Source organism: Petaurus breviceps, unplaced genomic scaffold (assembly GCF_028583685.1).
Source record: "Petaurus breviceps papuanus isolate PSGF00001 unplaced genomic scaffold, PetGlider_PUasm1.0 186, whole genome shotgun sequence".
NCBI lineage: Eukaryota > Metazoa > Chordata > Mammalia > Diprotodontia > Petauridae > Petaurus > Petaurus breviceps.
Genome location: NW_027185798.1, coordinates 33,018,557 through 33,043,862, shown reverse-complemented (window position 1 = coordinate 33,043,862; position 25,306 = coordinate 33,018,557). Strand labels below are relative to the sequence as shown.

Genomic DNA, 25,306 nt, shown 5'->3' with positions numbered 1-25,306 from the left:
TACAGAGGTCAAGAAAGATGAAGACTCAGAAAAACCCAGTTAATTTGGCAATTAGTACATTGCTAATAACTTTGGGGGGAGAGCTTCAGTTAAATGACTGGGTCAGAAACCAGAATTCAGAGAATTAAGAAAAGAATGAGAGGAGATAAAATTGACACAATGACTATAGATGACTTTTTAAAGAAATTTGTATAAGAAAGGGTGGAGGGATGCAGGACAGTACTTAGTAGAATTATTTTTCAGTGAGAATTTTTGGGTTTTTTTTTGTTTTTATCTTTTAGCATATGGGAAACTTGGAAATATTTTGTAGGTATCAGGGAAGGGACCAGTTTAAAGGGGGAGATTAAAGATTAGTCGGGGAAGAGTGGAGGATTGGCTTAGGGAGGATTAAAAGATTGCTTTGCTATAATGAGGGCTCTGTCAAAATTTGTAGCAGATCCAATTAGTACAGATACAGGACTTTTTCTAATTCTGGAGGAGTAGGTGAGTAGGAGCAAAGTGTCCAGACGAGGGGAGGAGCGTCCAGACGAGGGGAGGACTCCAAATCAGAGCTCATCAGCAAGAGGATGATCGGGCAAAAAAAAAGTTTGAGAGCAAATGAGCGTGAAGAATTGAACTGGTTCACTAAGTGGTCCATACTGGAAACAAGTAGTCAGAACAGAGGAGATATCCAGGAAAAATAGTTTTCTAGTCAATGGAAAGACTTCAGGTCACAGCAGAGATGAACAACAGGTTTGGGAGGAAATAGGCATAGGTAGCTATGGGATTCAGGAAATTGTGATAGGATGAAAGGACTTCCAAGTTGTAGATCATGGAAGTGGAAAACTTGGGGCTGATTAGTGATGTAGCATAGCTGCTTGCTCACTGCAGGAGAGTTTAAGCCTTAAATCCAGGACAGTTCAAAACAGGAAGAAGAAGTGAACAAGCATTTATTAAGCACCTACTACATGCCAGGCATTCTGATGATTGTTTTACAAATACTCTCTGATCCTCACCACAGCTCTAGGAGGTAGATATTATTATTATTCCCATTTTAAAGTTGAGGAAACTGAGGCAGATAACGGGAACATGACTTACCACGGGTCATATAACTAGTAAGTGCTTAAATGTTTAAGAAGATTTGAACTTCAGGTCCAGCATTCTATCTGTTGTACCACCTAGCCACTTCTGTGAGAAAAGGTTGAGATGAGCTAATAATGCAAATATCAATTGTGTAAGTGAAACTTCTCTTCCTAGTCTGTCTTCCATATGAGTAGGAAGGAGAGTATGATTGTGCTGTTAAGCAAGATGAGGTTTCCGAAGGTGCATTTGATTGTTATAAAACAACAATAACAACATACAGCCTAATCAGTCTTCTGGTTCTGCTCACTGCACTTTCCATAAGTTCATAAAAGCCTTCTGAGTTTCCTCTAAAACTATCCCCTTCATCACTTCTTATAGCATACTTAATATTGGTTCTGTCTACAAATGAGCAATTAATACTTTCCCAATTACTTCACAGGCATACAATTTAGAGGTCAATATTGCCACCTGGTGGGCATGGCAGCAAAGAGAATGTTTACCAGATCATAAACTGATAAATATAGACGTTCTTCCTGGCCTCTCTCTTTTGCTTCATAGAAACTGTATCAGAGTGATGTCATGAAAATCCAGGGGCCAGGAGGAGTAGATGGCTAGTATTGTAAAATGTTCAAATTATATTCCTTATGTCTGAAAATTAAAGGTAAGATTAATTTAAAAAATGAAGACAAAACACTATTGAACTGATAAATAAAACTAGAAAATATTTTTTAAAATAATGTAATAGGGAAATGTTTAGCTTCTCTAATGTTTTTAAAGTGAAAGGAAAACAAGATTTTATATAAAATGAAAAAACTCACCACAATTGAAGAGGAAATGAAAGAAATGATCAGAAACCATTTTGCCCAATTTCATGCAAATAAAACTGAGAAATGAAAGGAAATGGATGAATACTTACAAAAATATAAAATTCCCAGATAAACAGATGAAGAAATAGACTATTTATATAATATGGTATTAGAAAATAAATTAAACAAGTCACAAATAGGCTTCCAAAGGGGGAAAAAAAACTCAAGGACCATACAGATTCACAAATGAATTCTATCAAACAAAAATATTTTCACATACTAGATAAATTAGTTTCAATAATAAGAAAAGAAGGTACCCTTCCAAACACTTTCTATTATACAAATTTAGTCTTAGTATCTAAACCAGGCATAGACAAACCAGAGAAAGAAAACTATAGACCAAGAACCCTAATGAATATTAACATGAATATTTTAAATGAAATATTAACAAGCAGGCTAAGACAACATATTAGAAAGATTATACACTATGACCAGGTTGAGTTTATAATAGGAATGCAAAATTGGTTCATAAAAGATAGTCAAAAGCAAATCTCATAGGCCACTGTGGTCCGTACGAGCCAGATCCTTTACGCCACTACAAGGCTTCTGTTGAAGATGACATACTGATTGCATTGAGGCCTAAAACATTACGAGGCCTTCCCAACAAACCCCACTATTACTCAAAAGGACAAGTGATCTCTTGACTTGCCCATGAATTGGATTTATGTGAGGCACAGTTGCCCAAAGTCATCAGCCTCACTCTCTCTTCTACTGTCATCAAAATCTAGTGTCAAGACAAAAGTTGGGATGACTGGTGATGGTCTGGGGATGCACTGAATGACCTTGGCATCTTTGATAACTAACCAAGCTCTAAGCGCTCCACAGTGCCTGCTTCAACTGCCTTCATGGCCATCAGAAGAAATTATTCTCATCCACTCATTTGGCCAAGGAAAGTCTTCACATGCCTGGGGTAGACATTCCCCTAACTCACTGATGGTTTTGAGGCCTGATGGTTGCCCTCAACCTGGCTTAGCCTGTCTGCTGAAGCAGTTTTACTAGGGTGTGGAAGCTAGGCATGCTACTGTTTCTTAGGCCATAGGTGAGAGTTAGGGGACAGGTGGACCACCAAAGGTGGATGAACAGCCCTGACCCCATTTTAATATATCTCACCCCTGCTCTCAGCAACTGCCACCAATAAGGCCATTTGATTTTCTCCTCTCCATAGACATTCATTTTTCCTTTCTTTAGCTGCCATCTCTGGGGCAAATAGATTTTGATACAGTCACTCCATGGCCACTCCAGAAAGTTAGGGTACAAAAACTCTTGCCATCCCACCATTGCTATCAATTACTGCATTCTTTTAGGCTGAGAGGCTCTTCTACTACTTCTAAATAGCTGCTGCCTCTGAGGCTCATGGGTGGGGAAGAGGGAGGGCTGTACATGCTACACTTAGAGGAACTGAATTCAGGGGTCTCTACTCTTAATCTCTAGTCTTTGTTCAGTTCTGTCTGGATATCACTGAACCTCTGACAGATCCAACTGTCTACTTGCCTAGGCCTGAGTCCTGGGATGAAGCTCAAATCTACCAAAACCTGACCCAACTAAATCATCCCTGATAGCACTCAATCTATATTCACACCCATCAAGGAGACACAATCATAGTCCCAAAAGGCTCCGTGTCCTTTAATTTTGGTAAAGTTGCCCAGGCTTTTGTTTATAGGTTTGTAGAAGAAAGAAAAAGGCAAAAACATGTCATAGAATTCTGGGGATAGTATAAGCCAAAAATGGTGACTAAGACCAAATCTTTATAGGAATGGAATTTAAGTATACAGATTTAGGAAACTACCATTAGATTTCATAATAAGGTTCCACTCAAGCACCACAGAGGATTTTACTAATTTTAAGTAGCTGTCAAAGACTGTTGCCTTAGCAACAAGTAAGTTAGTTCAACAAGTAATCCTGATGCTCCTAAAGGTCAAAAGCTAGTAGAGAGCAGTCAGACAAAGAAAACTTAAGGGCTATTTTCAGAGTTGCCTTCATTCTCCCATGGCTTGACAACCAGTTTCCATATTTTTTGTTGTTTGAATTTGACATACACAGATGTAGTAGATTTAGAAATGAAAGAGACCTTAACATTTATCTAGTGGCAGGTGAGTAGGTGAAATACCTGAAGTGAAGAAGATCCGAGTTTAAATTTTACCTCGGATAATTACTATTTATAGGACCATGGGCAAGTCACTTAACTTCTCTCAGCCTTGGTTTCCCTATCTGTAAAATCAGTAGACTAACAGCATCTACTTCCTAGGGTTGTTACTAGAATAAAATGAGATAATATTTGTAGAGCACTTTTTACAAAAGTACTTAATAAATCCTGGCTATTATGATCATCTGGTACAACTCCTTCATTTTACAGATAAGAAAAGTAAGGCTCTGGGGGCAGCTAGGTTTCGAGGTCAATAAAGCGCCGACCCTGGAGTCTGGAGGACCTGAGTTGGGATTCAACCTCAGACACTTAACACACACACACACACACACACACACACACACACACACACACACACACACACACACCCCTAGTCATGTAACCGTGGGCAAGTTGCTTAACCCCAATTGCCCTTCAAAAGGCAAAAAAAAAAAAAATGCCCAGAGAAGTGATGTGACTTTTCCCAATTCACATAAAAGACATGATTTGAACCCAGGTCCTCTGACTCCAAATTTAGTTGTTGTTGTTTTTCCACTGCACCACCTTGCTTATTCCTAACCCCCCCTCCCCGCCCAAAAAAAAAGTTTTTTTTTTCCTTCTTGTACCCTTTCTAGCTCTCAAACTTATTTTAAAATTCCCTTCACAGCCTAATGTTGAATTATTGGATAATTCAATTGGAAGGATGTTCAGATGTGTACAGTAGGAAGCCTCAGATAAATTCACATTTTTTTCTTTTCTTCGTACATAATACTACTTTATAGTAAAAGGATTCGTGTGCCACCTTCTTCCCTACGTCCAGCAAGATACATGTAAAATGAACAAAGAATCACAGCCAGCTAACTATGGTTTCCTAGGGATAAGGAACATCTGGTCCACTATCAAGAAACAGAAAAGTCTTTTAAATTCAATTATCCAGTCATACGCCAGTTTGAAGTTGTTTTTTTTCTGGATTCCAGATTTGAGGCTTTGAAGGTGATCAGTCTAAAATATTCCCTTGTTGCTCCCACCCCACTGTTTCCAATACACAGGCATGACCAAAAGCACTAAACAGAGGCTGTTTTATTTAATTTTTCTACAGGAGAAAATTCTTCCTGAATTTCTTCACAATGGGATAAAAATACATATATTTTCTCACCTGGAAATATATGTATATCATAGGGGTCTTAGAGATAGATACCCAAAGCTTTCATTTTAAATGTGAAGAAAGGAGGTCAAGATACACTAAGTGACTTACCCAGGGTCACACAGCTCATTACTTGGTGGTAGAACTATGTCAGCTCTGAAAAAAACTGACCAAAGAGTCACAGAGGTTATGCAACCACTGTTAACTCTTGAAAATACCAGTGAGTTCACACAGGTTATCACAAACACAGTTAAGTCTGAAAAATAAAATAAAATAAAACCAAAGAGCTAACAATGGTCATAAGCAAAATGCTATCTTTATTCCATTGGAAGAGGGAAACAAAACACGTGTGCTGGGTTTTCCTCTGGTACTGAAGAGACCTACTTTAGTATGAACAAATCTCAATACATATACTAGTGTCTACACAGTGAACTGTATCCCTGACAACGAAGGGTAACAGCAATGAGACAAATTTGATTCATAGCAAGATCTCAGGTGTCCAAGCTCAGGGACCACCTGGTACTGGTGTGAAATAATTCCGGGATTTTGCCATGACTTTCTTCATCTAGAGGGTGAGTATAAAGGATTGTTGTTATGTCACATCCAGGGCACAGCTTGCTTGCTGGGCCTTAGTTCTGAAAAATAGAGTGTCTCCTAATAGGAGTAAAAAGAGAGGGGCTGATCTTGGCATGGGGATCCTGACAGCTGGGGGGGGGTGATTCTTATCCTAGATGAGTGTCTCAAACTTTTTTCATATCCATTTTCTCAGATCACCTCCAGTGTTGCCTGCCCAATATCTTACAGGGTTGTTTTGTGGAGAATGTCCTACCAAATGATTTTCTATCATCACCTTCATTTCTCTTCCTTACTTCACCTTCTTGACATTAATCCCCCCTCCCCACCCCCCAGAGCATAGGCAATGGCAGGTGATTTCCACAGCATAGTAAGTTGTTCATTATTTCTCTAATTGGCCAAATCTTCAAAAGTCAAAAGATCTCTCTCCCTTGGAGAAAAGTATAGTGTTACTGTACAATATATTATATAGTATAATATACACTGTTGGAGAAGCCAGTGCTACTGCTACTTGTTAGCTGTGTGACCTTAACAAATCACTTCTGTTGTGCCTGGTTTTCCCCACAACCCCAAGGTAAAGTACTACACTGTCTGGGACAGTTTCTTCATCTATAAAATGAACTAGTCAAACTAGATAAATTATAAGGTCACTTCCAGCTCTGACATTCTGGGATTCAATGAGAGAAAGTAAAACACTATAGCAAAAGAAATAAAGGGCCATACTCTGCAGCAGGGAACAGCTGCATTATTACCCAGAGGGGTAACCATGGCAACCTGAGGCCCTTGAGGCCACATATTGTTTGCTCAGCCAGAACCTCTTTTAAGTGGCAGCAGGAATGGGAAGTGAGAAGGCTTCATAAAAATCCAGTCAATCGATCAGCTAATGCTTACTCTAGAAACAATGAAGTCCCACTTGCAAGTAATAATAAACATAGCTCATATGTCTATAGGTCTTAAAAAAAAAAAACCTTTCCTCCATGTTGTATCATTATCCCAATTTTATAGGATATGGAAATTCAGATTCCAGTTTAGTGGCCCATATGTTCAGCAAGGATTCCAAGCCAAGTTTCCTGACCCCCAGTCCTATCCTAGGTCATCTGTGTCCACGCTCTGTGGTTTCCACTATGCCATCCTGTCTCTAACCATAGAGCATCTTGGGCAAGTCAATTAAGCTCTTGAGTCTTAATTTCTTCATCTATATGTTGTGTGAGGTAACTTCTAAGGGCCTTCCAGGTCCAAATCTCTGGGCCTTCTGTAAGGGCATTTACCTCACTCTCATATACCAAGCTATGCATCATCTTATTTTTTTTTTTTAAGCAATTGGGATTAAGTAACTTGCTTAAGGTTACATGGCCAGGTGTTTCTGGGTGGGTGCTAAGTGTCTGAGCCCGGGATTCGATCTCCAGGTTATCCTGACACTGGAGCAGGTGCCCTTACTCAATGTGCTACCTGGCCGCCCCTACATCATCTTATTTGACCTTCACACCAACACTGTGAAGCATGCAGGACATATATTATTATTCCTATTTTTCTATTGAGAAAACTAAAGTAATAAAAGTAATAAGGAAATCTTTTGCTATTGGTCTTCAAATGCCAGAGAGAGGAAAAAAACAGGCAGCAAGTGGTTCTTCTAATAAGGTCCCCAAGCATACATGCTCTTTCCTTTCTTTCTCAGGCTTCTTCTTGAATCAGAGCTTTGTTTTCAGCTAAGAGATGGGGTAAGTTCTATTTGCCATGGTTGGCAAGGTTAGACATTGCTTTCATGTATAAAAGGAAGTCTGGTTAGCCCCTATGATCCATAGGCCCCATGAGCACCATGGTTAGTGCCAGAGGAACTAATTTAATAAGGTTAAATTTTTATCCTTTTCAAGTAATGGGATTATAATCACATAATTAGAAACAGTCTTATGGGTCATCTAGCCCTAAAGGCCCCTTCATTTTATAGGTAAGGAAATTAAGACCCTAATCCTTCTTGAACTCTCTACATCCTTTGACAAGCACCTTCTTCTCCTCATTACTCTCTTCTCTCTGGGTTTTCAGGATGCAATTCTCTCCTGGTTCTACTTTACTGGATCTTTATCCAGGAGACAATGGTTAACCTAATGTTTTCTGTTCCATGGGTTTTGTCCTGGGTTCACTTTTTTTCTCTTTCTATTATTATTTCACTTGGTAATCTCATGTTTCCATTCCATGCATTCAATTATTGTCTCTACATAGACATACCTTGTTTTATTGCACTTTATTGTATTTCTAAGATACTGCTTAAAAAACCCAAATTAAAAGTTTGTGGCAACCTTGCTTCAAGCATATCTGTTGCTTCCATTTTTTCCAACAGCATGTGCCCATATCGTGTCTCTGCTTCACATTTTGGTAATTCTGAAAATATCTCAAACCTTTTCATTCTTATTTTATCTGTTACGGTGATCTGTGATCGGTTATCTTTGGTGTTACTGATGAGGGATGGTTCCCAATAGGTTCAGCAGGGACTCTGATCTTATCTTAAGACCAGAGCCTTCAATCCAGTCTGGAAAGAATTCAGCTCAGCCTTACTTGGAGTCAGAGTTGAAAAAGTTTATTTTTACGCTTTTACAGAATCGGGCAAGAGTCCTTAAGGGACTTTTTGCAAGTGAAAGGGGGCACAGGCTTTTACTTTTAATGGGTAGGGCTGCCATTGTCAGGGCCAATCAGATGGATGTAAGGGAACCAAGGCTAACTTGTGACTTCAGTGAATAGATAAATGTTAGGGCTGACTGAGAGGAACTTGTGACTTCAGTGCATAGATAAAAGTTTGAGGAATTTAACTTGGAGATGAGATTTGGGCCAGACCTGAGGAGACATGAGGCAACTCCAATAGGGCTAGATTAAGCAAGGACAAAGGAGTCACAAGTTGTTGCCTAGGCAGAGTTCGGATAGGGGGAAGGGGCAGAGTTTGAGGCTGGGAAAGGGAAACGTGATTTCACAGACTGGTTTTACACATTGATGTTACAAAGTTTTACAGACTGATGTTACAAATATAGATTCCAAGCATCCCATCATTACTGATGTTACAAATTGGTATTACAAATTGAGTTTACAAACATAGATCCCAAGCACCCCATCATTACTGTTGTACTTATTTTGAGATGCCATCAACCTTCCCATATAAGATACAAACATAATTGGCAAATGTTTTTCAGGTTCTGACTGCTCCACCAACCAGTGATCATGTCTCTCTCACTCTCCTTGGGCATCCCTAATTCCCTGAGACACAATAATATTGAAATCAGGCCAATTAACCTTCCAATGACCTCTAAGCATTCAAGTGAAAAGAAGATTCAACCCATTTCCAAATTTCATTGTTGTCTCATATTAAGAAATTGCCACAGTCACTCTAACTTTCAGCAATCATTACCATGATCAGTCAGCAGCCATCAATATGGAAGCAAGACCCAGTAATAGATTACAACTTGCTGAAGGCTCAGATGGCAGTTAGCATTTTTTAGGAATAAAGTATTTTTTTAATTAAGGTATGTACATTGTTTTTAGACATAATACTATCCCACACTTATTAGATTATGGCATAGTATGAACATAAGTTTTATATGCACTGGGAACCCCCAAAATTAGTGTAACTCACTTTATTATAATATTCTTTGTATTGCCATGGATCCGGAACCATGAATCTGCAACATCTCCAAGTCTGTACTGAAGATTGTAAAACCCACTTATCCAACCCTGACCTTCAGTCTCACATCTCCAACTGACTACAGTTATCCCTTCCACATAGTGCCTTTCCCCATCTTAGTTTCAAAATATCTTGCACCTCCATAAGAAATTAAATGGGAGCTTTTGGAAGCTGGAGACAACCTAAGAATGCCAGCAGACAACAGTCTATGACCAAATATTTAACCCAAATTTTACAATAAGGTGCTATAGACACCCCATAAAAAATAAATTCATACTTCTTCTCTGGTATAAAGGGAGGACCAAAATTTTTTTTACTCAGGGATTTTCTAGCTCACAGGTGGAGTGCCTGGTCCCTAACCCCCATAAAGTGTAATGGAGAACTACATTGACCAGATATCCGATAGGCCACTACCCTGGTGCAGGTCCTTATCAGTCCATACTTGGACTGTTATAATAGCCTGCTGATCTGGTCTTCCTGCCCCTCCAGTTCATCCTCCATTCAGCCCCCAAAGTAATTTTCCTAAAGTTCAGGTTCTACTTTGTCACTCCCCTACTCCATGAACTTTGTGATTGGACCACTAGGGTTTACTGTAAAATTCTGTCTGTCATTCAAAGCCAAATGAACAAGACACTGCATCTCTTCTGGCTGTCCTGCATGCCTGAAATGCTCACTTTTTTCCAATCCACCCCTGAGGTTTCCTTCAGTTTCCAGCTAAAATTCCACCTTCTACAATCCCTCTTAATTCTAAAGCCTTCCCTGTAGTGATCATTGCTTATTTTCCTGTACATAGTTGTTTGCATGTTGTCTCCCTAATTAGATTGTGAAGGGCAGGGACTGTCTTCTTACCTTTCTTTTCATCTCCAACACTTAGCAGCCCCTGGCCCATAGCAGCTGTTTATTGACTAAATGACGACTGAATGACTGATTGATTTGCTCAATGTCATACTACAGTTGATGAGAGTAAAGTACAGATTTTTTAATGTGCAATGGGAATTTGTTTGGGAATTGCATGTTCCCTTTACCAAACGAATTCTTAATTAATGCTAAACGAATAAAAATGACTGTACAAAAATCACAAAAGAAACTATTTTTGTCTCGTCCAGCGGGACATCAACGGGGGCTGGAGGCATGGAAGAAAAGAAGGGTGGCAGGGGACACGAGAAATGGAGACAAGGCAAGTGGTCTGATCAAGTCTCTTTTATTACAGACAAGCCCAGGGTTCTTATACATGCTAAACAGGGAAGTAGGGGATTTCCAGGGGCCTATTCGGGGAGGGGTTGTTCCAGTAAAAAGCACAAGATGTTCTTTCTCACAGGTGCTTACATCCACGGAAAACTGCCAGATGTTCCTCTTACTTACGGTGTTACTCAATCAACAATTTAGTCAGGATCCGTGTGGGGCCCCAGTCCCCCACAATTTTGATCAGAAAAAAATGTGATCAGAAACATCCAAAAACTTAGGAGTTGAGACTTCAGTCTTTACAAACTAAAGAAAGAAGGGAGAGAAAAGGAAAGGAAAAAGAAAGGGAAAGAAAAGGGAAGAAAGAAGACAAAAGAAATGACCAGTGTAATGCCTCTTTCTTCCAGGGGTTGGAGGAAGTTGGAGGAGGAGGAGCCAATCAAGCCTTGGGCGGGAAGACTGTCTGTTTTCAATCCGGTCCGACAATACGGTATATAAATGCAAAACTTTCCCCTAAAAGGCATCACTTTAGAGCAGCTCCTCGTAGCTTTTTGAAATGTCTGGACGCGGCAAAGGAGGCAAGGGGCTGGGCAAAGGGGGCGCTAAGCGCCACAGAAAGGTGCTCCGCGATAACATTCAGGGCATTACCAAGCCTGCAATCCGTCGTTTGGCTCGCCGAGGTGGCGTCAAGCGTATCTCCGGGCTCATCTATGAGGAGACCCGCGGCGTGCTGAAGGTGTTCCTGGAGAACGTGATCCGGGACGCCGTCACCTACACCGAGCACGCTAAGAGGAAGACAGTGACTGCCATGGACGTCGTCTACGCGCTCAAGCGCCAGGGCCGAACCCTTTACGGCTTCGGCGGATAAGTCAGCAGCAGTTTGCAAGCTCGCCCAGGAAAACCAAAGGCCCTTTTCAGGGCCAACCATTTTATCTTTTAAAAGAGCTGTACAATTAATAGTTGGTTGCTTCCTTATAAAGGGCGAATTACTTAAACCTAAAATGCTATGCTGTAATCTAGTCATAACGTAAACGACTGCAGTTTTCTTCAATTATCATACTGTTGTCTTTTAGAAGTTTTCGGAGTAGGGGTATAATTAGGTGTGGTTATTGAATTTCCAAGACTTCTTTTTTATAGATTTCTCAATATTAAGGGGAGTTGAGCGCTCGGGTTACCATAAGAGGTATGCAAATAAGGAGATGTTACTGCTTCCTTGCTATTGGCTGTTAACGCTGGAGGCTGCAAGCCGGGAAAGTGCTTTCCCGCACCAAATACTTAATAACTTCATAGCTCATGAAAGGTAGATGGGGATAAGTAATAAACTCAGAATCATTTCCAGGAGACGACAAGAGGAATAACAAGGCCCTCTGGTAGGAAGTTCTCCCTAAGAGGAGCTTTGAAAAAATAGCATTCTAAGAGGCAGAGGTGGGGAGAGGTTTAGGAGATATGGTGGACTGGATGGGCAAAGGTAGAGGAGGTGGAATATGGAATGAGCAGAATTTTGTGAATGAGCAACAGGTAGCAGTCTCGTTAGCTGGAATAAAGAGAGAAAGGGGAGTAATATAATACAACATTGGAAGGGTCGCCGGGGGGAGTCAGATTAGAGAGGGCCTTAAATGCCAGGCTGATAGTTTTTTTGTTTGTTTTTTTTATTCTAGAAGCAATACGAAGGCAATGAAGATTTTTGGAAAGATGAATTAAATTAGTCAGATATGTTACAGGCATATAAATTTGGCTGTGTGTGGGAAAGATTGGAGATAAAGAATAAAAAATGTAGAGACATTCTATATCTACCTTATCACTGTAGCAATAGGTTTTCCCTTTAATTGCTAATTTTTTCCAGTTGAGCTATGGAATCAATCTTGCTTTTGTATCTCTTTCCAGGTAATAAGATCTGTAAGGCCCCAGGAAGGCCCTGTATTAGCACAGACTGATTGGTTGTTGTGCTTCGTTCTTGGAAGAGAACCAAAATGACATCACTATGATGGAGTCGCGTTACCGTGTGTTAAGAGTGTGGCTGATCAGACCTGTAGGAGCTCGGAAGGCTCTACCGCAGGTCCCCGGGCACAAATAGTCCATGTGCACATTTGGGGTGAATTCTCTAAATTTCAGCATCTCGCTTTTCTAACTACTTCAATTCTGCTTTGTTTCTCTGACGTAGGAATGCCATGCTGAGTAGTCCTGTGCCAGTGTCTCCCATGTTATACAATCAGTTCTAAAGTTCTTAAAAGAAATCTAGAGTGTCCTTGTATCGCTTCTTCCCACCGCCATGTGAGCCCTGACCTGTGTGAATTCTCTATAAAATAGTCTTTTAGGCAAAACTACACTTGCTTTTTCAACGTGGCTGCACGGCTTGCGGTAGCTTGAATACTTGACTATTAGGTCTGAAAACAACTGTCAGTGTCAGGATGGCCGAGTGGTCTAAGGCGCCAGACTCAAGGTTAATCCCTTCCCAGCAGAGGATTCTGGTCTCCGTATGGAGGCGTGGGTTCAAATCCCACTTCTGACACATGTTCTTTTTTTTTTTTTCCTAAATGAAGTCCTGTTCGGATCTCGTCAAATCTTCCTATACCTTACTTTTATGTAGATCTCTATAGTTACTAATAAAGCTCTTAATTCCATTAAGGTGGTGATATATAGGATATTCTCCTCCTTTCTCTGATCCTGGGGCCACATAAGTAACAATAGCTACCATTTATATAGCCCTTTAAAGTTTATCATATTTGATCCTCATGACAACCCTGAGAGGTAGGTGCTATTATCACCCCCCCCCATTTTCCAGATGGAGAAACTGAGGCATACAAAGGTTAAGTGACTTGACCAGGATCCCACACTTAGTAGGTATCTGCAACAGGATTTGAAATCAGAGCTTCCTGACTCTAGGCCTGGCATTCTGACCACTGCACCACCTAGCTGCCCCATGATTACAACAAGCAACCTTAAAACAACAACTAAAATAAACCTCCAGGGCTATGTGGAGAAGGGAGAAAGATTCAGAAGTCAGCTCCATTTCCTTAGGGTCTTCTGGCCTGGCTATGAGGATACCAATAACCAGGGTTTTTCTTTTTACCAGCTGGTAGTTGTCCTGCCACTTAATCCCCATTGCAGCTCTGAGATGCCTAAAGCCTGGGTTGGGACAATTAATATTGAGTCAACAAGTATTTATAATAGAGTACATATATGACCGGCACTCTGCTAAGTGCTGGAGATACAAAGAAAGGAAAAAGACAATCCTGTCCTCAATGAGCTCATAGTGGAATGGGGAATACATGGGGGGAGGTGAAGAATGTATAAGATTGGATGTCCCACTCCCCTCCCCCCCCAAATGGCAATATGTAATCAAAGGAACATGGAAATAATATTTGATTGATCAGTAGAGGGCCAACATTCAGATAAGACATATCTGAATTGCTTGATATGTGTAATTGTGAGAAACTCTTTGCATCAATCTTTGGGTCTCATCAGGTTTCTGGTCAGCATAAACCAGGTCCTTAGTTAAGCAACAGGAAGAGGTCATAGAGCTTCCTATCCATGAAGGGCTAGGTTCAAACAATGCAATAAAGTTTCTCACAATTCCCATAATTGAATAAAGTTTTCCCACAAGATAGAAAAAGATTAGATTCATAATACAATAAAAAAAAGTACTGAAGTAGCTCCAGAATTGAATCACAAGGAGTCAGTGTAGTTCACTCAAATCCCACTACTATATACTGTTTTAACTCCCTCAATTCCCCCTTTTGATTCATAAGGCAGGGGCCAATAAATTCCTGCCATGGATTACCTATCTATGTGGCAAATCTATAAGGTTTTTCATGTATTCAAAATCAGAATTCTGTAAGTCAGGTTACAGATCAAACTATTTTTAGAAGGCTCACAATGGACTAATTTTGAGAAGGGAGATTTATATGTTCCCAAGGTAACCAAGAAAACTTAGCAAACATAAACACCATGAAACAAAAGGCCAAAGCAATATAGTGATGATCATCAATATTAAATAACATTAAGTCTCCTTGTGTCCTAGTAAATCACTCCCAATGTCCATTTAATCATCACATTTTGTCTTGATTCCCTCACTAGTTAAGATTGTAATAAATTAGCAGGTCATCCTTGAAGGCATGTTACTTCAAAATAAAAGACTTAATTAAATAGCAAATCAAAATAAATGACAAGGAGAATCCTGCCCTCCTCCACCCTCTTCATAGAGGAGTACATCCCCCTCTCAGATTCCCACACTACTGGTGGGAGACAGGACATATGTATGGGGAAGAGGCAAAGCAAGAGTAGCTCCTGCTCCTAGGGATGCATCCCTAACGTCATTACTAACTCTTTGAGCCACCTGGAGGGGGAGGGGGAAGGAGACACCACACAAACACAAACAAAACTCTTACCCTAAAGCTAATTCTGCCTTTACCCTATTTCTCTAGAGTCTGTGTTTTGTTAATGTGAGAATATACTTCACAGTCAGATCACAACCCATCTCTAACTTTTGTTCAGTAGTTTTTCAGCAATGTCCAGCTCTTCATGACCCCATTTGGGATTTTCTTAGAAGAGACACTGGAGTGGTTTGCCATTTTCTTCTCCAGCTTGTTTTACAGGTGACGAAACTGAGGCAGGCAGGGTTAATTTATTTGCCCAAGGTTACACAGCTAGTAAGTCTCTGAAGCTGGATTTGAACTCAGGAAAGATAAGCCTCAGAATGGTTTAGTGACTTATGTATGGTCACACAGCAAATACAAGTCAGGAGCAAGATTTAGAACCCAAATCTTCCTTTCTGATAGCAAATTTGATGCTCTGTCCACTAGACTGCAATGTTTCTTTGCCCTACATAGGATTCCATTAAGAAATATCACTTTGAACAGAGCCAGCCTCCAAGTAGGTGAATAAGGCAGTTGTCTATGAAATAATTAAGTGATAATGAGAGTAGATCATCCTTAAGTTCACTTTTTAAAAATCAATCAATAAATCAACATACATTTATTATTCAGTTAGTAAGAATTCTAAGAGGCAGAGGTGAAGAGGGAAAGCTATTTATCCCCCAGGTATGGGGGACAGCCAGTGCAAAGGTGTGGAGGTGGGAGATGGGAGATGGAATGTTATGTGTAAAAAGCATCCAGTTGTCCTTTGTGGCAGGAGGAGACATGTTAAAAAAAAAGAAGACTAGAAAGCTTGGAAAGGGACATATAGTAAAGAATTTTAAATGCCAAAAATCACCTATGGCCCAGGTGGCTGTGAGGATTAAATGAGGCATTATTTGCAAAGCATTTTGTAAACCTTAACACACTCTATAAATGATAGCTATTATTATATTAAAAAGAGGATTTCTTGGGGCGGCTAGGTGGTGAATAGAGCACTGGCCCTGGAGTTAGGAGGACCTGAGTTCAAATACAGCTTCAGACACTTAACATGAAAACTAGCCGTGTGACCTTGGGCAAGTCACTTAACCCCAATTGCCCTCCAAAAGGCAAAAAAAAAAAAGGAGGAATTTTATCTTGGAGACAATAGGAGCCATTCCATTATAGTGAAGTAAGACATGATTAATACTGTGCTTAAGAAAAACCACTTGAGCAGATGTTTAGAGACCAGACTGAAGGGCAGAGATATTAACACTTGAGATTCTGTGACTATACTTCTTAAAGCACTATGCCTAACTATCTTCCCAACTAGAATCTTATAAATATACATGTTATATCCTCCTTGAGTAAAATGCAAATTTAGGACAGGAGCAAAATTTCAATTAGTTGTTTTATACTGTGCCTTGAATAGTGAGCCCTTGAAATCTTTGGTTTTGCTTTGTCTTTTTTTTTTCAATTCTGAACTTAAGAAATAAAACAAACATTTCCATAATATGGCAGATTAGTAGGTAATTGCACATGAAACTGCAAATCTATTATGTATAACTTGCTGTTTCTTTTAAATATATATGATATTATATAATATATAACATAATAATTCTATATGTTATATATTCAATATAAATATATTGTATATAATATATGATGTTGTTATATAAATATATTATATATAATATGTGATGTTATATAAATATAATATATTATACTATATTATGTTATAATATAACACATAACATATAATGTATAACATATATTATAATTTAATAAATTGTATGATATTATATATTAAAATATATTATAATATAATATATTATGTATAATAATTTTATATATTACATATTTATATGTATATATTATATATTCTAATTACATATAAAATTATAATTATATAATATATATAATAAAGTTATCATGCAACTTTTTTCTTCCCTCCCTCCACCTCCATCCTAGAGATGGTTACCATTAGACATAAATATGTGTGTATGTACACTCACATACATATCTTTACATACATAAATTCATTCTCTCCATACTTATATTTATTACTTCTTTTTCTAGAAGCAGATAATATCTTCCTTCATATGTCCTTTGTAGTTAATTTGGGTATTTATAATAGCCAAAATGACTTAGTTGTTCTTAAAACAATATTGCTGTTACTATATACAATGTTTTCTTGGTTTTGTTCCTTTCACTCTTCTTTTTGCAAGTCAATCCATGTTTTTTCTAAGATCATCAGACTCATCATTGCTTGTAGCACAGTAGTATTCCATCACAATCATATACCACAATTTGTTCAACCATTCCCCAACTGATGGGTACCTCACAATTTCCAATTCTTTGCCACCACAAAGAGATCTGCTATAAATATTTTAGAACACATAGATTCTTTTTCTTTTTCCCTAATCATCTTGGGAAACAGACCTAGTAGTGGTATGGCTAGATCAAAGGATATAAACAGTTCATTTACTCTTTGGACATAATTCCATATTGCTCTCCACAGTGGTTGAATCAATTCACAGTTCCACCAACAATGAATTTAGCGTCCCAGCTTTTCCACATCCCTTCCAACATTTGTCACTTTCCCTTTCTATTCTTTCAGTCAGTGTGATAGGTATAAAATGATATCTCAAGGTTGTTTTAATTTACATTTCTCTAATTAATAATGATTTAGAGCATTTTTATATTATAAATGTTTTGATTTCTTCATTAAAAAACTGCCTGTTCATATTCTTTGACTACTTATCAATTGGTGAATGATTCAGATTTTTATAGATTTGACAAAATACTTTATATTTTTGAGATATAAGGCCTTTACCTGAGAAACTGTCTATAATTTTCTTTTTAGATTTTCTGCTTTCTTTCTGATCTTGGCTACATTGGTTTTATTTTTATAAAACCTTTTTAATTTAATGTAACCAAAGTTATATATTTTACACCTCACTATCTAAATAGACCTATTGTAGAAAAAGAAATTGAACAGGTCATAAATGAGCTTCCTAAGAAAAAAAGCATCACGGGGCAGCCAGGTGGCTCATTGAGTAAGAGCACAGGCCCCAGTGTAGGGGTGACTTGGGGATCGAATCTGGGCTCAGATACTTAGCACCACACCCAGAAATAACTGGCTGTGTAAACTTGAGCAAGTTACTTAACCCCAATGGCTTAAAAAAAAAAAAAGCACCAGGACTAGGCAGTTTTACAAGTGAATTCTATAAAATATTTGAAATCATTTTCCATAAGAATTACATTACATAGAGCTGGGATTGCATCTATCAGATACTGCTTTGCATCTTATTTCCTAGTTTGCATGTCTTATTCCTCCCATGGTAAGCTTCTTGAGGACTGGGCTGGAGACACTTTCATGTTTGTATCTTCAACTCAAAGAATGGTACCTTGAATAAAGTTTGAACAGATCTGAAGTGCCTGTCTTCATTCATCTCCCCTAAGTTACATTAAAACAGGATAGTGAGCACTTTATAGCCTATATCTGGGGCAGCCAGGTGATATAGTAGAGTGCCAGGCCTAGAGTCAGGAAGACTGCTATTCAAATCTGGCCTCAGACACTAGCTATGTGACCCTGGGCAAGTCACTTAACCCTGTTTGCCTCTGTTTCCTCATCTTCAAAATGAGACGGAGAAGGGCCTTTACCAAGAAAACCCCAGATGGGGACACAAAAGGTTTAAGCAGCAACAGCAAAGCCCTAGCTGGAATATTGCTATTGATAAATTAAAATTTTTTCCTGATAACAGACACATGTATCCGACATCTTGATATACCACTGAATTAGTAACAATGAAAAGGGAAGTTGGCATTTGTAACACCTGATCCAGCAATAAGTATCAGCTACTGAAGAAATCCAGTGAAGAGGTTTGTGCAGATACCCTTACTCATCATATTGACTGGAGTGAATGTTGACTCTATCCATGAAAGTTTGCTGTTGGGCTAGAAGAAAATCAGAAAACAAAATCAGGGAGGTGAATGGGCAGCAAGTAGCATCTGAAGCAAAGAGATAGTAGGAACACTTCGATTCTGTGATTCTGCTTTTTGAAAAACCATACCTGAAAATCTCCTCTACTAGAGACTTTACATATTGTACCCTCCCCCAGTAGGATGTAAACTCCTTAAGGGCACTATCCACATGAGGACATAAAATGCAATAAAGAATATGGCCACAAATAAATAGAGTCCTTTGTACTATGGTTTCATCTAGTTCTGGTCTTCATCCTGTCCCATCTCTCCCAATCAGCCTTGTAAAGTATTACTTATCCTAAAGCTGTCCCTTTAAGATTTCTAGAAATGATACCACCCCTTCCACTTTAGTATACTGTGGTTAGGTGAACAAAATAGTGACCAAACTGCCTGGCCTGTCTATGATTTTTAAGTTCAATCAAATATTTTTTACTTGTGCTTTGCAATGACAGGAACTCTGTGAATGTTTGTTAAAACGTTTAAAATTTACTCAGGCACTGAGGATATAAAAAGTAAAAGCTAACAAAATACTTGGTCTCAAGGAGCCTATTTCCATTACATTGATTTTGTTCCCATCTTCTCTCAGCCTTTGGGATCCTGGTGTCCAGTCATGGGATCATAATAACAATATCATAGATGTAGAGGGACATTAGAGCTTCTCTAGTCCAAGACCCTAATTTTATAGATGAGGAAACTGCGGCTCAGAACAGTTAAGCAATTTGGACAAGGTCAAATAGATATTGAGTAGCAAAGCTGGCATTTGCCCTCCAGGTCCACAAACTGCAAATCTAACACTTTATCTTTCTTCCATTCTCTCTCCATATAATCACTCCCCCTTCTCAGCATGGGGGTGGGGTAGAGGGGAGGTAGAGAGAGAAAGAGAGAGAGAGAGAGACAGACAGAGAGTGAGTTTGTTTCAGTGTCTTTTCTCATGAAGCAATTCCGCCATGACCTAGATGATTTCAGTTGCTTTTCTCTGGGTGGCCATAGGACAGGGGAATATGGTAGAGCAGGGGAGTGGTATGGATTTGTACAAGGAGAAGGTAATGTTTTTCACATTGTGTTCAATACCTTTTTGGATGATGTGTAACTTTTTTGGCTAATTGGCAAGTATATAGCACATAGGTCAATGTTCCCAGGCAATAGTCTACAAAGATTCACTTACAGACATTGCATTACTTAGCAGGGCTTGCAACTTGTGTATAGAGATTACATGATTGAGGAAATGCCCCTCACCTTTTCACCTGCTCCTGGGGAGTAGAAATCCTCTAACAGAAACAAAGCTTTCAGTCAACTAATAGGAATGCTCTTGTCCTGGGAGCCAGAACAATTTGGCTGAAGTCATGGTCAGGCAGGGAAGGCCTACAGGTTGGTGGAGCACAAGGTCATGTGACATGGTGTTAGCAGGCTGGCAGAGGGGAGTCAACTGTGGACAATGTTCAGCAGATTGCTTCCAGAGTCATAGAATGTCAGAGTTGTAGGAATCAGTAGATGACATTTAGTACAACATATCCCTGAAAAAGAACCCCCTCTTGACATAACCAGTGGGTAGTCTTCCATAGCTCTTATGTCTCAGCTTTCTTATTTGTAAAGTGGACTGCCTACTTCACACAGTTGTAAGGAAGCATAGCACTTAATTGTAAGTTGTAAAAAGTTACTAAACATGAACTACTCTGGAAGCAAGCCCAGAAAGGGAATGTTGGCAACCATAAATCCCTTTCCTGGGTCACAACTGAAAACTGACGACTCAGATTGGATGCTCATAGAGAAATGTATCCCTCTGTGTCATTTATATGCTATAGTTGGAGATGATCACAGGATTTAAAGTTGGAAAAAATCTTTAAAGATTATCTCATTCAAATCAAGAGAAGCAGTAGGCCAGAGGGATGGGTGAAAGATTCACACATGTACCTCCAACCTGAAATTGGATACCACAAACTGTCTAGGTGTCCACAAATAAGTTCCAGGATTCTTTAAAATCAGTAAAAATGCCCCCCAAAATACTTGAGAAAATTAAATAAAATAGTTATAGAATGTATTTAGGGTATAAAAAGTCTAAATCTTTAAGAGGAATCATTAGTTCAAATAAAAAGAGGAATAAACCTATAACTAGATCTCAAACTGTATTTCAAAGCAGCAATCATCTCAATTCTTTGGCTTTGTTTAAAAATATGGAAAAGTAAATCAGAGGAAAAGACAAGAGAAGCAAAGACCAAAAGTAATCTATCACAGCACTCTAGGGGTTGATAAACCACAGATTTAAAAACAACATCAACAAAAACTAGGAGGAAGGCTTCCCTATTAGACAAGAAGTGAGAGGAAACTAGCAAAACCTGAGTGTGGATCAGCAATTCATACTCTATACCATGATACAGCTCACATGAATGCTTGACCTCTAATGAAAGATCACTTCTGTTTTTAAAAATAAGGAGAAAATGTGGAGGTACATTGTACCATCATGGGTGGGAATGGGGAAGTCCTTGACAAGACAAGGTAGAGTGGAGATTATAAAAGACAAAATAGATGATTTGAATCACACAAAATGAAAAGGTTAGTGCCCAAACAAAATCAAATCAACTAGAACAAGAAAGGAAATGGTTAAATGGAGGGGGGGAAAATCTCTGCTACATGTATCCTGAACAAGAGGCTGATATCCAAGATATACAGTGAATTGACACAAACCTTTAAGACCAGAAGGCATTTCTGAGCAGATAAGTGATTAGAGGAAATGAAGAAACAGCTTTGTAAAAAAAATAATGGGGGGCGGCTAGGTGGCACAGTGAGTAGAGCACTGGCCCTGGAGTCAGGAGGACCTGAATTCAAATCTGACCTCAGACATTTAACAGAAAAAACTAGCCATGTGACCTTGGGCAAGTCACTTAACCCCAAATGCCCCTCCAGAAAAGCAACAACAACAACAACAAAAATAATGGCAAGTTATCAAAAAAAATTTAAATAGGAAAGATGTCCCTAAGTCACAAATAAAAGAGACACAAGAGGCTACAAAACTGTTACCTTGTGCTTTATGAGAAGTCTAAAAGAAGATGAGAAGAGTCAGAGGAGAGATGGACAGACTGGTAGTTATATGATGTTAGTGGATCAATACATTGGTCAACTTTGGAGAACGTTTTAGAATATTGTAAGAAAAGGGTCTAAATCTTTCATGCCTTTTAACCTGACCATCCCATTCCTGGGAATATATACCAAAGAGGAGAAAGGTTGAAGGAGATCGTACTGCACACTTCCAATATATGACCAAATATAAAGAGTTGTACTTTGTGGTAGCAAAAAAAGAGGGGGGGGGATAAACTGGGTGTGCAGCTTTAAATGGAATTATACATGTGTGTACATATAATACACAGACCTATATATGTATATGTGTGTGTGAGAGAGAGTGAATGTACATAATGCAAGAAAGGATGTTTATGAGAAATTGTGAGCAGCCCAGGAAGACTTATAGGAATTAATGCAGAAGGAAGCATAAAGAGTGAGAAGACATAAGAAACGAGGAGAAGATGGACTTCATATTTACCTGGAGAGGCTTATACGAACTGATGCTGAGTGAGAAGAGTAGAACCAGGAGAAATTTGTACACAATTACAGACACAATGTATGTGTGATGACCAACTTTGATAGACTGGACTCTTCTCAGCAATTCAGGGTTATAAGTCAACCCCAAAAGACTCAAGATGGAGAGAAATGTGTATATCCAGAGAAAGAACTAGAAAGAACTGAGTTTATATCCAGATTGAAGCAAACTACCTGATCTTTTTCCTTTTATTGTTCGGTTTTATGGCCTCTTTACCATTTTTCATTCCATCTGATACAATCCATCTTTATAACCTGACTAATGTATAATGTGAAAGTATTTACAGATCCTATACTTGACTGTATGCTGCCATTGGGGGGGGGGGGAAAGGAGGGAGACAAAATGAAAATCTCAAGGAATTGTGGAATTGAATCTTGTAAACTAAAAGTAAACAAACAAATTAATTTAAAAAAATAAAGTGAAAAAAAAAGAGTGAGATGACGACTTGCATGTACAATAAATGCAATAGTGTCAATCCAAAACAAGACTAGAAGGTCATAAAGCTGATGACTCGTATTAATGATCTTTTCTGTTCTGGAGAAATGACAAAAAACCTTCATTCCTACCCCAGTCCAGTCAGTGGAAGCAAGGCGACTACAGATGTAGAATGCGGCATATGTTCTCTTATCTTTTCAGTCTCCATTGGTTTTGCTTAAATTTTCTATTTGTTCTAAGGAAAGGTTCAGTTGCAGGTTGAGGGGGAGGGGAGTGTCTAAGGGGAAATGATTCTGGTGTCAAATCAGTGAAATATTAAATAATTAGTGCTGTCCAAGATAGAGTTGGTTTCTCTCTGCAATCTTTTTTTCTCTCATAACTTTATCCCAGGAATTAATCTGGGAACATCAGGATTTGTTCAGTTTCTAGTTGTTGGTTTTGTTGTGTTTTGTTTTTCCCACCAGAAAAAGAAAACAAGGAAAAAAAGGAAAGAGTTCCAGTTATAATGCAAGCATATGGGAAAGGCCCCCAGCCTGGGGAATGAGGGAACAAGGATTTATTTAGTACCTACTAGGTGCCAGGCACTGTGCCAAGTGCTTTATATACCCAATCCTCAAGAGGTGGTACTCGACCTCAGCTGCTGCTGCTGCTTTTGCTCTTCTTCTGCAGATCCTCCTCCAGCTTCCAGGTGGTCCTCTTTGATGAGGTACAGGCTCTGGGAACCCCTAGAACTCTGATTGAATCTTCCGATTTGATGAGGCATTTGCCTGAGGCCATAAGCCATTCATTGTGTCTGGGCCCAAACCTCTGTCACTAGACTAGCCCTCCTTTGTCCAGCTAGCTCCCACCCTTGATCTCTCATCACTGGAGTTTGACCTCATCTGACCCCTCCTGAAATCCCTCTATTTGTTCTAAGGGAAGGTTCAGTTGTAGGTTGAGGGGGAGGGGAGTGGCCAAGGGGAAAAGATTCTGGTGTCAAATCAGTAAAGTATTAAATAAGGAACGCTATCCAGAGATAGAATGGGTTTCTCTCTGAAATCTTTTTTTCTCTCCTAACTTTACCCCAGGATTCATCTGGGAACATCAGAATTTGTTCTACTTTCTAGCGGTTGGTTTTGTTTTTCCCACCAGAAAACGACACGACAACAACAACAAGGAAAAAGAAAGGAAAGAGAGTCCCAGTTACCGTGCAAGCAAATGGTAAAGGCCCCCAGCCTGGGGGCCGAGGGAACAGGGATTTAGTTATTTATTACCTACTAAGTGCCAGGCTTTGTGCCAAGCGCTTTGTACACCCAATCCTCAAGAGGTGGTACTCTAATGACCTTAGTTTACATTTCAGCTTAAAGTGACCTGTTCAGGGTCACAAAGCCAGAGAGTATCTGAGGCTCCATTTGAACACGGGTCTTACTGACAGTGCTAGGATAAGGTTCTACCCACATGTACACCTAGCTACCTGTGAACGGTCTGGACGAACACTGACCATAGAAGAGACTTTGCTGAAACTGAGTCCCTCTCCCTGTCCCCCAACCCCCGCGTCCTATGTCTCAGAAGGTAAAGGAAGAGTAATCAGACCCATTTGTCATCAGACCCAGGGCAATGGCTCTTTCTTTTCCAGCGGGCCTCTGCCTTCCCAGTCTTCCCTGCAAGGGGGAAAACACTGGGCTCCCCAGAGAGGTGACCAGCCTGAACTCCCAGGGGAAAGTCTCCATGTGGCTCTGAGCCTTGCTGCTGCTGCTGCTGCTTCTCCTGCAGAACCTCCTCCAGCTGCCAGGTGGTCCTCTTCAGCTCAGCTGCCAGTTCCCCAGAGGGCTGTGGGAATTCATAGGCCTCTTTCCAGGCCACCAAGTCCTGGGCCTGTGTGTAGCTAGACCTCGTGTTCTGGGGGTAGTCTCTCTCCTTCAGTTCTTCAGGCTGTGGAGCTGGTGTCTTCTCAAGAGTAGAGACGAAATGAATCTTTTGCCATCGGTGGGGCAACAAGAAGGCTCAAGGATAGATTGAGAGCTGGAGAAGACCTCAGAGGCCATGGAGCGCAAGCCTTTCAATTTTAGAGGGGAGGAAAAGATGTCTAGAGACTTGGCCAAGGTCACATAGCTTGTAAGTGGCTGCAGAGGGATGGTTTCCCAGAACCTCCTGGTTGGCAGGCCAGCCCTGGAATCAGTACACTGGGATCTCTCTTGGTAAGTTGGCACCTGGTCAAGGAGAGACAAAGGAGTCGTTGGTGGGGCAATAGAGATTCAGGACTAGGAGATCTGATACCTTACTAAGGTTTTACGGGGGGGGGGGGGGGGGGGGGGGGGGTGTCGTGCGGGGGGGGGGGGGGGGGGGGGGGGGGGGCGCCCCCCCCCCCCCCC

General features: G+C 39.8%; 1 protein-coding gene and 1 non-coding gene across 2 annotated transcripts; both read left to right on the top strand.

The window, feature by feature from the left end:
• Positions 1-11,133: 11,133 nt before the first annotated feature.
• Positions 11,134-11,519, top strand: LOC138162139 (histone H4). The gene has a single exon (XM_069089215.1). It carries the CDS (start codon positions 11,170-11,172, stop codon positions 11,479-11,481), a length of 312 nt encoding a protein of 103 aa, XP_068945316.1. The 5' UTR covers positions 11,134-11,169; the 3' UTR covers positions 11,482-11,519.
• A 1,496-nt stretch (positions 11,520-13,015) lies between these two features.
• On the top strand, positions 13,016-13,122 carry TRNAL-CAA (transfer RNA leucine (anticodon CAA)). The gene is made up of 2 exons: positions 13,016-13,053; positions 13,077-13,122. It is a non-coding gene; the product is annotated as a tRNA-Leu (tRNA).
• The last annotated feature ends 12,184 nt before the right edge of the window (positions 13,123-25,306 follow it).